The 16,716-nt window shown below is 45.7% G+C and overlaps 1 protein-coding gene across 1 annotated transcript; it reads right to left on the bottom strand.

The window, feature by feature from the left end:
- Positions 1 to 1,954: 1,954 nt before the first annotated feature.
- Positions 1,955 to 15,904, bottom strand: CLN8 (CLN8 transmembrane ER and ERGIC protein). Its single transcript, XM_083607426.1, has 3 exons — positions 15,613 to 15,904; positions 11,866 to 12,549; positions 1,955 to 7,327 (listed from the first exon to the last, which is right to left on the bottom strand). The coding sequence occupies exons 2-3, from the start codon at positions 12,406 to 12,408 to the stop codon at positions 7,004 to 7,006; spliced, it is 867 nt and encodes a 288-aa protein (XP_083463552.1). The 5' UTR covers positions 12,409 to 12,549; positions 15,613 to 15,904; the 3' UTR covers positions 1,955 to 7,003.
- Positions 15,905 to 16,716: the final 812 nt, after the last annotated feature.

Raw genomic sequence — 16,716 nt, forward strand, 5'->3', positions numbered from 1 at the left:
TAAAGGGACCCCTGACCATTAGTTCCAGCTGTGGCCGACTCTGGGGTTGCGGCACTCATCTGGCACTCATCTGGCTTTATTGGCCAAGGGAGCCGGCGTACAGCTTCTGGGTCATGTGGCCAGCATGACTAAGCCACTTCTGGCGAACCAGAGCAGCGCACGGAAACACCGTTTACCTTCCCACCAGAGCAGTACCTATTTATCTACTTGCACTTTGTGCTTTCGAACTGCTAGGTTGGCAGCAGCAGGGACTGAGCAACAGGAGCTCACCCCATCACAGGGATTCGGACCGCCGACCTTCTGATCGGCAAGTCCTAGGCTCTGTGGTTTAACCCACAGCGCCACCCGCATCCCGTAATTGGACATAGCCAAGTACAAATCTAAACCAACAGGTTGACAACGGGAAGGAAGATCCCCACCATCAGGCCACTTTTCAGTAAATTACATATAATATGCCCTATTATACCTAACAATCTCCTTTAAGCTTTATATTAACTCTCACTTTATATTAACCCCCATCCCCACATATTATACATATTTAAAAGCATACTTCATTTGAAATATTGGTTGGTTTCTCAAATGTGGGTCTCCGGCTGTTGTTGGACTAAAACTCCCATCATCCCTGACCACCAGTCCTGCTAGCCTGGCTTTAGTTGTGATGCTCTAGTGACCTCCTTGCTTGACTGCTACAAGGCGCTCTGCACAGACCTGCCCTTGAAGACACTCCAAAAGCTGCCACTAGTGCAGAATGCAGCTGTGCGTAAGATTGGCAGGTGGGGCAGTCTGATGGGACCACGTGCCACCAGTCCATTGTTGGCAGCCATCTGCCTCGAGAGACAATGGAGTGCACCTCCGGGAGTGAAGTCAAACTGCTGTGACCTTCCTGGGGTGGAAGGCTGGGCAGTGTATATATGGAGGTCCTGGGCTGTCCGGACAAGACGACCCCCCTCTCAGCCTCTCTAATGTGGTCCAAAGCGAAGCAGAGCAATACGTTTGGCACCGGCTTGGCTGCAGGAGTTGCTGGAAGGAGGCATTCAAGACGCCATCCTACTGTCTCTGAATTTGTGTAGGGTTTAATCCTCAGCATTTTCTTCTCCCACAAGGTAGCGGAGATTTAGAATCATAGTTTTCCTTATCCTAGACAGGCTCCCTTTCCAGACCAACAAGCCCCATCTGCACCAAGTACCTCTCTTTTTCAGCCTCTTCAAAAAGAGGCTGCTTTGTCAGTTGTATTATCTTTATATTTTGTCATTTGCTGGCCTGGCTTCCTTTGGGAGGAAAGGCAGGAGAAGTACATATGTAAATAAATGAAACAGAATTTCCAGTCTGAGGTCATACGTCACTGAACACCGGTTGTGAAGGGAGGTCTATTTTCTCATCATATCCTGCATCTGGGCTTCCTGGAAGTTATCTAGCCACTGTGGAAAGCAGGATGCTAGACGGACCCGCAAATCTACTGCTTTCAAAGCACAACATTTTAACATCAACTTCATTAAGAAGCGATCTAACTGGCAAGCCCAGAGGGGAGAACCCCTTTTTCATTAGTGCACTAAAAGGGAGCTTAGCACGACGACACGGATATGCAAAGCATTTCAGCTACAAACAATATACAGTGGTATCTCGGGTTAAGAACTTAATTTGTTCTGGAGGTCCGTTCTTAACCTGAAACTGTTCTTAACCTGAAGCACCACTTTAGCTAATGGGGCCTCCTGCTGCCGCCGTGCCGCTGGAGCACAATTTCTCTTTTCATCCTGAAGCAAAGTTCTTAACCCGAGGTAATATTTCTGGGTTAGCAGAGTCTGTAACCTGAAGCGTATGTAACCCGAGGTACCACTGTATTGCAAAGGCTTGCGAAGCCGCTGTGATTTAAAGGAAGGAAGAATAATGTTTCCAAAAGCCCCCAAATACACCACTAGTGCAGAGATGGGGGTGGGGGAAGGAGGAATCACACCGCTTAGTATATAAAACACTCTTTATTATACAATTAGAAACATTTTTTTTAAAATAGGGATCACACACCAGTTGCATGTGGCAGATAGCAACTGATGGGGGGAGACAGAGACTAAGCCCCCTCTTTATTACAGTTCGAGGACATAAGACAGAACAGTTGCCTCTATTCAGTCCTACCGCCTCCTCCCAAGTTCAAGACTCATGTTAAACTATAAAAGTGCAAGTAGGCATGGTGTTGGCTTACATGTCTTGGTCCCATCTCTGCAGCACTGACATTATACCGGGAAACAAACCTGCTAACAGAACAGAAATCCAAGGAAGAATTGAACAGACGGGTGGCACTTAACCTCCCCTGAACCGCCCTATTTCCTCCTGCCAAATGCCTTCTTACGGCAATTTTGTCCTCTGTAACAAATGGCCTTCCCGTTTTGCAGCCCCTCCTGCAGGGAGAAAAAAACTATTCGGAACTGCCAGGGAACATTTACTGAAAAGAACACGCATGGAGGAAAAGGATTTGCTCCCCTTAAAGCACGAAGCCACGCGGAACCTGGTTCTGCTAAAACGAGAATCAGAATTGAAACCTGTATATGCACAATAGGCAGCTAACTTCCAGAAGGATCTCTGGCCTCAGACTGTTTTTTTTCTCCCCACACTCACTTTTCAGTAATTTAAGACCTTTGAGAAAAAAATGCAGAGTTCTGCAAAGAGACGGCTGTTGCAAGTTTGCAAAACTGCACCAAGGGAAAATGCTATTAAACTAGGGAGTAAATGGGCTCAGCTTGGGCTGAGGGTAACATTTCGGCGGCAGGCAGAACGGATCGAGGGAATGAGGACGTGTGAATGCAGCCACCTCAGCCAACAGTGGAAGAGGTACAGGGTTAAACTCAAGATTTCTGCTGCTACGTATTTTGCACCATGAAAACTTTTGCCGACTTTTGATTCTGCACAGCTTGAACCACGGAAGCGTCCTTTTCCCAGATTTCCCACCACCTGCCCAGCTCTGTGTAAACAGGCTGTGGGCCAAGTTGAATTCAGATCAGCTCTTGTCTGAGGTAAGCTCATACTGAAGACAAGCCCTTTCAGGTTTATTTCACCTACTTCCCCTTTTTAGATGCAGAGAAGATGATCTCTGGGGGAAACAAGAAACTGAACTTCTGATCAGAAGCAGGCTAGTAAAGCGAACTTGTTAACTCATTTTCAAAAGCTGCAAGGGGATTATATTCCAAAATGTAACATTACACATCTTCCGGACTGTGTGTGTGTGTGTGTAATGCAGCTGAAAACCACCTTGGGAGTTCTAAGAGAAACAATTAGGCCAGGGTTCTGTGACAAAATATACTTCTTAGTTCACCAGACCAGTGGTTTTCAGTGTGCTGTGGCACCCTGGGGTGCCTTGAATGATGGTCAGGGGTGCTGCGGGCAACACTGGCCTCTGTCCTTCGCTCCCTTCCCCTGAGGCCCTCTGGAATCTCTGCCTTCCAAAGGCACGCGCAGCTCTTTGTTGCAGCAGCCCTGGCTACAAGCTCCCCAGGCGAATGGTGTCCCTGGTGCTGGCCAAGGGGTGCTGGTCGCCAGGAGTTGAGGAGGCCTCAGAGTAAGCAAGCAAGTGGGTGAGGGAGCCCAACCAGCCGGTCTGCCAGCCCTTGCTGTTGGGAATGGACAAACAAATCCCAGACACCTGTGGGACCGTTGTGAGGAGGTGGGGGGCAGCTCAGAGACCGGGGGCAGTAGCTGTGGCTGCCCGGAGGACTCCCAAGGAGAGGTGAGAGGAGGCTGAGGAAACACTCCACAAGGGAGGGTGTTCAAAGAGGGTTGAGGGGTTGCCAGCCCTGCAAGGGGTGACACAACTGGGCCCCCACAGGGGTGCCAGACAAAAAATGTAGTTGGTCAAGGGAGCTGTGGACTCAAAAAGGTTGAAAACCTCAGCACTAGACCACTGAATGAAGGGGGAGGGAGGAATCTTCCTCCCCACAAGGTTTCAGAAGTGGGTCACATTGACTTAGACCAACCTCCCTCTCCACTGGAACAGCCCTTTTGTATAACCTTTCACACACCAATAAAAACAAGGTTACACAAAGGACACACCAATCCTCATCTGTTCGCATCAGAATATTTTGAAGGAGTTACAATACTTCTGGGTTTTCAGCGTTCGCGAGCCGAAATGTTCGAGTACCAAGGTGTTTGAGAACCAAGGTTCCAATGTGCTACAGTTTATGGGGAAATTGTTCAGTTTGGTTGCGTACTTTTGGGTGTGTTTCATTTATTATTTACGCCTGCTTTTGTCATACAGTTAATGTAAACCTCTCCAAGTTTTGTAAGCCGCCTTGAACACAGTTTTAACAACGGAAAGGCGGCCTACAGATAAAACGACGATGATTTATGTTTGCTTTGCCTCACAGGGCTCAACGAGAACCACCGACAAAATTATTCAGTTCCATCGGCATACGTCCTGGAGTTTCATATCTTGCTGTGACATTGCAACAATAGAAGTTAACAGGTCCATTTAAACAAGAACAATATATTGTGCGTTGGATCCAGAGCTTCTGCTCTGATCACGAAAGGACCTTTTCAACCCTGGGAAGACTTCTGTGAACAGATACTCCCATCTATCAATGGATGGAATATTGCTATTAATCACCATGCTTTGAGTTTCCAATGCTAATTTTCTATAGTTGCATTTATGCTACCAAAATGTGCTCCCTCACTGCTATTACTCCACCCAAGTACATGCCAGGACAAATGCACATTACCTTGGGTGTAATTCCTCTGTACTGGACCTTCACAACTGTACATTAATGTCTATTTACCAAGGGAAGAGGGAGCAGAAGAGAGGGAGGAAAAAACCCTGTATTTAACATGTCCTTCATCATGCTAATTTTCCACCAGCAGTTCCATCAGTATGCATTAGTGAATGGAAAAACCTCGTTTCCCTTACACCTCTGCACCACAGGTTGGAATGCAAAGCTACACAGCAGGAAGAATTATGCACTCAAAATAAATAAAAACAAACGAACAATCATGCTTTCAGTGCAATCCTGTCTACTCAGACGTAAGTCCCACTGAGTTCAGTCAGACGTAACTCACAGGCAAGCTTAGGTAAACTGCCTCCATGCAATAATATCCTTTGCTGATTGCATATATTCTGCTTGTCAAAACAAGCAAACTATACATCGCAATGGCCACCAGGTGTCAGCGTTCCACAACTTTCTGCTGGAATATGGATTTTTTGAACAAGTTTCCTGCAACTTCTTTAAAAAACAAAAAACGATTTACAACATTTACACTGGGAAAGGACGACTTTCCTCTAGGACCTTTCAAAAACTGTTGGTACCTTTTCAGAAGCATCTTAATACCTGACACGTGAAGGGGATAGGGCTGCGAAGGATAGAGGTCTGACCTTATAAATAGGATTTTAAAAATATATATAGCCTTTTAACTATAGTTTAAATTTATGAAGCAAAGGGCAAACACTCAGGGTCTTTTAGCAGTTAAGGCAGTACTAATTAAGTGAGCCCTGTAGGGCAAGTTCACCCACTAGAGCAGGCACCCCCAAACTCGGCCCTCCAGATGTTTTTGGAACTACAACTCCCATCATCCCTAGCTAACAGAACCAGTGGTCAGGGATGATGGGAACTGTAGTCCCAAAACATCTGGAGGGCCAAGTTTGGGGGTGCCTGCACTGTAGTATTCATCGCTAAATTCCTAGCAACCAGTTGGGGAGCTATTGGAAACTGCTCAATAGATCCAAAATCTGCTCTCTGCCTCTGTTAAATGCAACACAAGTTTTAAAAGATGAAATCTAAACCTCTCTGGGGTGCAGTGGAGCTACTGATCCCTCTGAGCCCAGCTGGTCATGGCAGCAACAGAAGCAGAGGCACAAAGATCAGGCCAATCCCTGCATCAGCTCCAGGCTGGGACAGCAGCAAGGCTGACGCGGTTGTCCAAATGGCAGCGAGACCAGCTCAGAAGGACTGGCTCAGCCCTGTTCCATTAGGGGGGCTTTCCACAGGCAGGGGTGCCAGCAGCCTTGTGGCCTGAGCACAGAGGGGCCTCCACTCAGGCTACACACATACCGCCCCCAAAGTGCAGTGTAAAATAGGGGTCAGGACTGTTCTGAAAGAGGTGCCAAAGGTTTGCAGCAGCCTACCCTCAGATATTTTAGACTAAAACTCTCACCATCATTAGTGAGTTGGGAACCCAAAAGATCCGGAAGTCTCCAGGTTGGGGGGGGGGCTGGTTCATGCTACAAAAAGGTGATTCTGCATCTCGGAGGCAATTAAACTCACTGACTGCAAGAGGCAAAAGGGGCATGTTTGTGCATGTACGGTGCCATAAGGAACGAAACCTGTAAGACCAACCCTGGCATTCTGAATCATCAAACTACCTCTGTTTTGATGATCTGGCTATTCTAGAGTTGCCCAGCAGTGCTCTTTGAACTAGTGTTGCCTCTTGCACTTTTCTGGTGTCGACTGCAAGCAAATCACATTGCTCCACCTGCTCTACACCTCTATTATTATTTTTTTTAAAAAAATACACTAGGTTAACGTTCAACACTATTTGCAAGCGGAGGTTTAAGGCTATGAGCACCGACTAATGAAGAGCTCAGCATGTCTGTAAAACTGAGAGCGAGTCTAGAAAGATGGGGGTCCATCTGGAAACACCACCTGTCCCTGGTGACATTCTGGAGACAACCAGAATAGTATTCTGGACAGTGATCTGGTGAATGTGTTTGCAGCAGCTCTAAGAAATGGAAGGCTGGTTCCCAAAACTGGATCACAGCCAACTCATCTCCTGCTTTTTCTCGTATTCAGTTCTCTCTTCTACATTTCTTAAAGTATGCAGATGTGCAACACAGATATTTAAACCAAATTTGCAACGTCACAGTTATTTGATTAAGAATACTGATAAGAAAACTGCAGACTAGTAATAAATATGTTTCAGGTCCCTTAACTCAAAAAAACTGAAGCTTCGCGATCCTGCCTACCCGAGCTACCTCCACCTGCCCTTTTTTTTTTTTTGTATCGGTTCCCGAAGAGGCCTAATAATGTCGCCGTCACAACCCTTTCTTCTGCAACACGTCCCCGTTGGGTTTTGGGGATGAGCCGTTTTCCATTGCTCTATTGGCAAAGTTCCAGTCCACGGGGCAGAGGAGCTGCTGAGTCTTTTTGTAGGTCCAGTAGGGGTTAAGTATTACGGTGACGGCGCTCATCCCTGTGAAGACGACAGCAAAATGCAGGAGGCCCAGGTTCTCCACAACAGCGTTCCAGTTAGAAATACACACCCACCACATGTGGTAGGTAAGAATCATGCGGCAATGGAACATGTGGATCATCAGCCACTGGTTTGCCTTCCAAAAGGAAGTCTTTGCCAAGCCGACCTGGAAGAGAAGATAATCAAAAGTTAAGACTCTATATAGAACGCATATTTTTCATGGGAGTTATATTCAGAACACATTTCACCTCAAATAACACTACCAAGAACATGTGCAAAGTTTGCCAGTACAGTGGTGCCTTGGTTCCCAAACACCAAAAACCCGGAAGTAAGTGTTTTCGGAAGCCGAACGGCCAATGAGGCTGTTGGCTATTGTTTCCAGGGCACCTGCACCAATCAGAAGCTGTGCCTTGGTTTTTGAACATTTCGGAAGACAAACGGACTTCGGGAATGGATTAAGTTTGGCGCTTTTGTTTTTGCTATTTATTTTGCGTTTTTTGTTTTCGAGGCTTATTTTGGTTAATTTATTTTTGTGACTGTGTGGAACCCAGTTCAGCTACTGATTGACTGATTGTGTGACTGCGGAAATGGATAAAAGCCCCCCATCCAAACAATGACTTATCATCAGTGCAGGTAAGAAAAAAAACCCTAATTTAAAGTTTTATCATCTACAATACTGTCTTATTTATTTTATAGTTTTTTTTTTACTTTATTATACAATATTTTATTATACAGTACACTGATTATTGCTTTCATTTTATGGATCAATGGTCTCGTTAGATAGTAAAATTCAAATTAATTTGCTGTTTTAGGGGTTGTTTTAAAGAGTCTGGAATGGATTCATCTGTTTTGCATTACTTTCCATGGGAAAGCACGCCTTGGTTTTGGAACGCTTTGGTTTTGGAGTGGAATTCCAGAACGGATTAAGTTTGAGAAGCAAGGTACTACTGTATAGATATTTACACACCAAACTTTCTGGAAGTCAATTGTTTTAAAATGCCAGGAGGCTTTTAAACAGCCATCTTCCAAGAGGAAGAAACACGCTGGCATTGAAAGCAATGAGTTTGGGCAATGACTCATGACTAGAACATGAAGATGACAGGCATCTCAGAACAGCAACACGGGTCGTTCCCAGGAGCTGATACTAAGACATGCACCTTTCTCAATCAGGGGGTGTGGTGCCTCTGAGGACCAATAAGAGTTCCTCCTCAGCGTCTTAGAAACTCTGATCTATAAGCTAGGAGCCAAATGGCTCCTTAAGCCAAGGATACAGTAGCCAGGATGGAATGTCTAGTTGCCCATTTGGGGGCAAGGCAGCTCTAAAATCTTATTTTTCAAAGGATGGACGGACTGTAATGGATTCTCAGTTAAACGTCTGGCCAGTTCAGATGACAACCTTGAGCTCAAGTTAAGAGCTTTGAGAACTTAAAGAAGAAAAGACACTTGATCCAGGGACTGTCCATATATATATATATATATATATATACACACACACACACACACACACACACACACACACACACTGAAGTCCAGGGCTGAGGGCCTTCTGGCGGTTCCCTCATTGCGAGAAGTGAGGTTACAGGGAACAAGACAGAGGGCCTTCTTGGTGGTGGATCACCCTCTCTTCAGATGTGAAGGAAATAAGCAGCTATCCTATCTTTAAAAGACATCTGAAGGCAGCCCTGTTTAGGGAAGTTTTTAATATTTAATGCTGTACTGTTTTTAACATTTGATTGGGAGCCGCCCAGAGTGGCTGGGGAAACTCAGCCAGATGGGCAGGGTATAAATAATATCTTCTTCTTCTTCTTCTTCTTCTTCTTCTTCTTCTTCTTCTTCTTCTATATGTATGTGTCCTGTTCCTTCCTCTTTTTCTCAATTGTTTCATCACCTGAGAATACTCTTCACAACTGTGAGGTAAGTGAAAACAAGCTGCAGCGATTCACACTGTTCACTGCTCCTGCTCAGGCTGCACAGAAAAAGTATTCTCATTACATTACAAGCCATTCTCATTACATTACAGATCTTAAGGATAACCCATAGTATTAGAAAAGAACACAGGAGAAATCCTTGCATGAAGACCCAACACAGCAGTGAAGTTTGAGCGCTTATAGTGAACAGCTAAGCTTCCCAATGCAGGAGCCTGTTAATTTAATGTTTACTCAAAAACACAAAGTCAGCATTTGGGCGAGTCTGCCTTAATTAAACTCTTTAATGTGAGTTAAAGAAAGAGCTACTACCAGATTGTCCCTGGCTTGTGTCCCTAAATATGGAATAAGCAGGTTCCATTAAACCAAGTCCAAAAAAGGCTTGAAACTGAAGACAAGTTTATCTCTAGAACTTTACAGAAGGAAGGTTTCTTGTTCTCTGCCATGGATAGAAATCTCTCTACATCAAAACACAACCAGCAGAAAGACTCACAAGAAGAGGAGTTTGGATTTGCTATCCTGCTTTATCACTACCCGAAGGAGTCTCAAAGCGGCTAACACTCTCCTTTCCCTTACTCCCCCACAACAAACACTCTGTGATGTGAGTGAGGCTGAGAGACTTCAGAGAAATGTGACTAGCCCAAGGTCACCCAGCAGCTGCATGTGGAGGAGCGGAGACACGAACCCAGTTCACCAGATTACGAGTCCACTGCTCTTAACCACTACACCGCACTGGCTCTCACAAGCGGTGATGTATCTGAGAAACGCACAAAAAGGAAACAATAACACAAACAGGACAATTGACAATAGAAGAATCCGTTACAAATCTGTTTCAACCAATATGTGTCGCAATTATCGAAAGTCCTTGGGGGGAAATATTTTGAACCAAGGTCTTTGGGGAAATGTATCCAAAGTCCTCATGTGCATTTTGTATTTTGACTCAGCATCTTTCTATCTTGTTAATAGGCTGTTGTCCAAGATGCATGTTGGATTGTTTGACTCAAATTGCATCCAGCCTTTCTTCCCAGGACCAGAAAAGAATGCTCTCCCATCATTAAGGCCCCCTAAAAAAACTAAACGAAAACACTATCCAAAATACCTTTTCAGAGGCTGCAGGTAGATGGAAGAGAGAAGGAAGGAAAACTTGCCTTCCATGAACTGCCTAAGCAGGCATAGGCAAACTCGGCCCTCCAGATGTTTTGGGACTACAATTCCCATCATCCTTGACCACTGGTCCTGTTAGCTAGGGATGATGGGAGTTGTAGTCCCAAAACATCTGGAGGGCCAAGTTTGCCCATGTCTGGCCTAAAGCTAACTTATCTTAGGATCGCTAGATAAATCCTGGCTAAAACTGGATTCCACAGGGCTGCAGGTTTCAAAACTGCAGGCTATGTCTATTTCCAACAAAGCAAAATAGGTTGTTAGTACACACTCCCTCTTTATATGGTAAGAAGATCATGCCACAGTTTCTAAGCAAGTGACAACCTGACCACTTTAAAGAGTATGCAAGAGAAAGATAAATGTTTAATTGTTCCTTTGACTCGAATGCTGGCACGGTTTCTTTGTTTGTAAATAGCACCCTGTGATCAGCATGCCATTCCCTCTAATTTTTGATGGGTGGTAACACACAAAACAGTATTATTATTATTGTTTATTCAAATTGTACACCACCCTTTATCAAAAGATCTCATGCATTTCCTGCAAAAGAGACACAAACCTCTAATTCCTGAGTATGCTCAAGCTACCCAATATCAGAAGTGCTAGTTGAAAAGTAGAGCAATAGTCCTTTCATGGACTATTAAAAAAATATATTGCAGTCAAATGAAATCGTGGGCAGGATTCGAGATAAAAGCAGCGGACAAAAAATGACAAAAAATAATTGTAACAGAGAAACTTTCTGTAATCGATAATGATATAATGCAGTAGAAAACGTTTGAGTAAAACACTGTGGAGGTGAGGGTGGGATGTCAGCTTATGAAACAATGCAATTATTTTGACTGGAAGGTTATTGTGCAAATGTTTTGAAAAGCCTGATAACAAATTATATATAAAGAAACTCCTGAGAGTCAACAGATGAGAAACCAACAGATCACTGTTACAAATTCGGAAAACTAGGTTTCTGTTGTTGTTTTATAAAAATACACTTTCTGGAAAGACTTCTAGGAAGGCCATAAAGCTTTCAGCTTTAAGTTAGAAGCTTGGGCGCCATACTAGACCTTTATCATACAAAGGTTGGTTGTCTAAACGTCCCTGGCCAGGAGACTGGACCTTTGAAGATCACCACCCTCCAGAAAAGATGCAAACCTGACAGTGTTCATCTGAGCAAGGTATTAAAGGCCTCATTTGTCCCCTCCAGGCCTTGGCAGGCCAAGCTTCTCAGACGGAACTCTTTTGAGGCACCACAGCTCTAGCCTGCCTTGCCCCAGAGGCTTGCACTCAGAAGACAGGGCAACACAGTTTGTGATGGTGGTATTAATAGGACAGTGGTTTTAGACCAGGGGTTGGCAAACTTTTTCAGCAGGGGGCCGGTCCAATGTCCCTCAGACCTTGTTGGGGGCCGGAATATATTTTGAAGGGGGGGGGAAAAGAACGAATTCCTATACCCCACAAATAACGCAGAGATGCATTTTAAATAAAAGGACACATTCTACTCATGTAAAAATACGCTGATTCCTGGACCGTCCGTGGGCCGGATTTAGAAGGCGACTGGGCCGAATCCGGCCCCCGGGCCTTAGTTTGCCTACCCATGTTTTAGACCTTTGCTCACCCAACATCTCACCTTTAAAAGCATCCACGATATGCAAGTGAAAGGCGTACTCATCTCCAGCAACATTCCCATCAAGGGGATGTAGTGCCCGGACTTTATGTTGGTGACCAGACCAAAAAAGCCACCGAAGGCAAGGAAATGGTGAACGACTAAGAACAAGTCAAATGTCCTGAAGACAACGTTGGAAACGTGAACAGCTACATTTTCGAGCAGGAAGAAGCCAGAGGCTATGAGGCAGTTGAACCAGCTCCACTCCTGCTGGGAGTACACCTTGTCAGCTTGAAAAACCGGATCGAAAAGCAAGGCCCACAAGCCGGCGACACAACTCTGGATGCCAAACACGCCTCGCGTAGCAGCCAGGTTCCAGAAGACTTTCTCCTTCGCCGGCAACGAGCGGTAAGTGGCTACCAGCCACGAAGACAGGCAGTGTGAGAGGCAGAACACTCCCAAGTAGAGGAAGAAGCCGGCCGCCACTAGCTTCAGACGGACTTCCCACAGAACGTAATCCCACGAAAACAGGGACGAGGATGTCGGCCCAGCAGTTTCAAGATTCATTTCTTCAGTTCACGCTGCAAAGCTGAACTTGTGAGAGTGTGTTTCCCCACACCCAGGAAGTCCTCACCCGCGTGTCGGCCCTGCTTAAGGATCACGAACTTCTGCCGTTATATTTAGCTGTGGCCCAATACACGCTGCCATCTGCAGAGGAAAACAAAGAGGAAAGCTATACAGTGGTACCTCAGGTTACAAACACTTCGGGTTACAGACTCTGCTAACCCAGAAGTAGTACCTCGGGTTAAGAACTTTACCTCAGGATGAGAACAGAAATTGTGTGGCGGCAGCGGGAGGCCCCACTGACTAAAGAGTACCTCAGGTTAAGAACGGTTTCAGGTTAAGAACGGACCTCCAGAACGAATTAAGTTCGTAACCAGAGGTACCACTGTAGAAAGCTATACGCATGTTTGTGTGCCAAGGCATGTGGGCACACTCATGCCTCACTAGTAGCTCTAACAACTTGCAATCAAGCGATGATGCATGCATTAGCAATAGCAGCACAATTAACTGCTTTCCCATGTTCTCTGCCCACTTCCTTCCAGGTAACATCTGGATCCATCGAGGGCAGGGCCGGTGATGGGGTTCCTTGTCACCCATCATCAGGCCCTGCCCACATGGCCCCGAATCCAAATGCTGGAAATTTGAAGGCTTAGAAGTTGCGACACTAACCGTATCCTATTTTACAGCATTCACCTGTAATGCAAACATACACTTCTTCTTATCTAAATCCACTGGCTGTGACGTGGATCCCAGGAGGCAAACTGAAGAGGGAAAGGATTTAGGGGCAGAGAAGAGAATCTGCTTGGTGAGGCCTATAGGTTTACTCATCAGATAAACAAACAGATGAACAACTATATATATGGCTTTTAGAAGACATCCGAAGGCAGTTCTGTACCGGGAAGTTTTTAATGTTTGATGTTTTATTGTGTTTTTTATATTTTGTTGGAAGCTGTCAGAGTGGCTGGGGCAACCCAATCAGATGGGTGGCTTATAAAAAAATAAAATTATTATTATTATTACTCTGACAGGTAAAGGGCACTGTAGTGTTCTTCCACAAGGGCTTTTTACCAGTCCTTGGTGTGTAGGGCCTCATTTAGCAACCTATTACATACATCCACACAAGTGTGATTCAGATTATGGTCTTAACTGAATATAGCTTAAAACGCATCTGTATAAAAGCTCTAACAATTTTGGAGAATTTTTTTTTAACCAGTTGTCCCGCTTTCAATTGTGATTTCTGCATTTGTAAACAACTTTTACCGTGTTTGTTTAAATACCATATAGAAAACAATAGTTACCAAGGCTGGCAAAAACAAAACAAAACACTGTAGTTATCTGATGAACAAGCAAGAGTGGCTATGAATACAACCAAGCAGGAAATATCTTGAACAGTTCGGCTGAAGAGTCCCTCTCCACCACACACACACAAATCACAAAGTTTCAGACTATTTGTCCTCTCAGCCCAGTAACGTCTCCTCTGAGTGGCAGAAGTTTCACACATCAGCTGCTACCTGATCCTTTTAACCTGGAGATGCCAGGGATCAAAGGTGGTTATGTCTACATGCAAGTGGGTCACTGAGCAGTGACCCATTTCCTATAATATGACAAAAGAGCACAATTCTGCCAACAAATACTCCACCTCAGGCCCCATGCAACTACTGCATGCCTCTGAATCATGGGCAAAGAATCCCATGCCAACAAATGGTCACTTGTTCAGCATTTTAGTGTTTTACGACCATGATTTTACGGTTTCATGATGATGCATTTGCCCTTAGATTGCTTTGACATGGTTTTGTTTTGTTTTTTTGAGCTGGCAGTTTATTTGGTTCCAGCCTTACTTATTTCAGCAGACGTATATTGAAATACTCTACCTAAGTGTCTTGCTTTCATGTTCTACACTTTCAGCTCAATTACAGTGGTACCTCGAGTTACAAACGCCTCAGGTTACAAACTCTGCTAACCTGGAAGAGTTACCTCGAGTTGAGAACTTTGCTCCAGGATGAGAACAAAAATTGTGTGCCGGCGGCACAGTGGCAGCAAGAGGCCTCATTAGCGAAAGCACGCCTCTAGTTAAGAACAGTTTCAAGTTAAGAACGGACCTCCGGAACAAATTAAGTTCATAACTAGAGGTACCACTGTAGTCCCTTAACTATTGAGCACTTTACTCATAAGGAAGCCTTGTTGAGTTTAGGGACCCTTATTGATTTCAGAGAAGGGAAGAGGAGATAACTTCAGAAAGTTTTAGCAACACACAGCGGACAACACTAATCACAATCCATCTTCATGCTGTGTCTAGCCTGTCATTTCTATTGTGTTTTTGATATGCCCCCCCCCCAACGAGCATTGAGCATTGAATTGAGAAAAAGGAACAGCTGCATTTCAGGCTGTAGCATGCACATGATAAACTAAGAGCAGTTTACTTTTCATCAGGTTCCTGTTAATACATGAGAACCGCCTGTCTAACAAGCCAAAATTAGACCAGGCCATGTTATTTTGTCACGCAAAGGAACAATTATAAAGGAAAGAATGATCTGCTAAAGACAACATTACCACAGTTTCTGGTTGTTCCACTACTCTTTCTAAAACACGCTAGCTCACGGATCTGAGAGGTCATGCGAGGTGCTGTGGTTTAAATCGCCTCTCACCCTCCCAAACCGTCCTTCGGAAAGAAAGCAAACAGAGCAAAGTTCTCCATGAGATCTGCTTTCCAGAGCAGGGCCGGCCAATAACAGTTAATCGCATCCTGCCTTCGTCTGGCTGCCAAACCTACTGATCCAAATTCACCCTTAGGAGGAAGATATTAGAAAACAGCAAGGAAGGAGGGGGGGACCCCAATAACAACCTCCTCTCCCCCTCCGCCCCTACCTACTAACCAGCCCCCGGGAATGTCAACTTGGCTCCGCGACCGCGGGTGCCCGGGGAAATGGGCGCCACGCAGAGCGCATGGCTCTGGCACCGAACTTTGTGGGTGCCCAGCCCCTCCGTGGGGAATTTTGTGGGTGCTCAGGCACCCAGAGCCCCAGGGAGATGTGGCACCTATGTCAGCCCCACCGGATCGCTGAAGTTCACCGCAACTGACACAACAGCCCAGACGATGAAACGCACGCCAAGAAGCGCCGGGTAGCTCTGGAAACTTCGCCGTTCCAACCCCCCGATTTTGGCCTCCGTGGAAACAAAGTAAAATAAAATGCATGTTGTGCTACTTACTGGATCCGATGTTGCAGGGACAGAGGCCTCCAGTCACTTGATCTTGTTGCTGCTCCTCGCAACTGCCCTACCCCGGGCTTCCCGTCATGCGCCTCTCGGCGAATCGGCGGACGGCGAAAGCCCGGTGCGCCAGGAAGCGCTGGAGGAAACGAGGCGCACGCAAAGCAGACACACACACAGGCATGCAACTGCTTCCCCTGGACCTCTCTCTCTGTGTGTGTGCGTGTTTTTTTCTTGGGGTGGGGGGGTGGAGCCCTGAAATTTGGAGCAAACCATTTTGTTCCACCGGCAGGGGGTGGAGAGGATCGAGGAGTAGGAGGAGCGCACCGAGCAGGAGCAACCAGCCTCTCCGCCCTTGGGTGGGAGGGATCCTCGCCTCCTCGGCCGCAAAGCGTAGGAAAGGCATCTTAGACGAGCTTGCAGGGAGAGGCCGCGTTGCAAAATCGGAGGAGACGCCGTTTGTGGAACCAAGCGCAAGGTCCCCCTTGTGATGTTAGCCGCTAAATAAAGAGATCGCTTCGCAAGCGGCGCCTGACTCCCACTCACGTGACGAGTTTCACGAGGCAAATAAGCCTTTTTGAAAAAGTGCTAGTACGAGCGCTTGGTGTGGATGCAGCAGAATTCACTTCCAAATAAATAGTTGCAAGATCAGATTCAGCACGGCTATAATAATGATAACGATGATGATTAGACTGCCCTGTAGCCGCAGGTCTCAGGGCGGTTACAGAAATCACCACAATATAAAAACAAAATACATGATAAAAACGAAAAGAACCCAATAAACCCCTCTCCCCAGCACATTTTAAGAGGGCATTGGCTAAAGAGGAACGTTTTTGCTGGGCTCCTAAAATGTATAACGAAGGCACCAGACAAACCTGTTCCACAAACGGGGAGCCCCTGCAAATTCCTGTAATCTTGTGTGTAGGTACTTGGAAATAAAGGCCATTTGTTTTTATTTTTGGGAAGCATGTGTAGGATGGCTGCCGGGCAACATATGTCATAGAATCACAGAGTTCGAATGGATCACAAGGGTTATCTAGTCTTTTGCGCAACATGGGGCTCTAACAATCCGGAGTTTAAGAGTCTTATGCTCTACCTGCTGAG

The sequence above is a fragment of the Podarcis filfolensis genome (genome assembly GCF_964270895.1).
Source record: "Podarcis filfolensis genome assembly, chromosome: 3".
Taxonomy (NCBI): Eukaryota; Metazoa; Chordata; class Lepidosauria; order Squamata; family Lacertidae; genus Podarcis; species Podarcis filfolensis.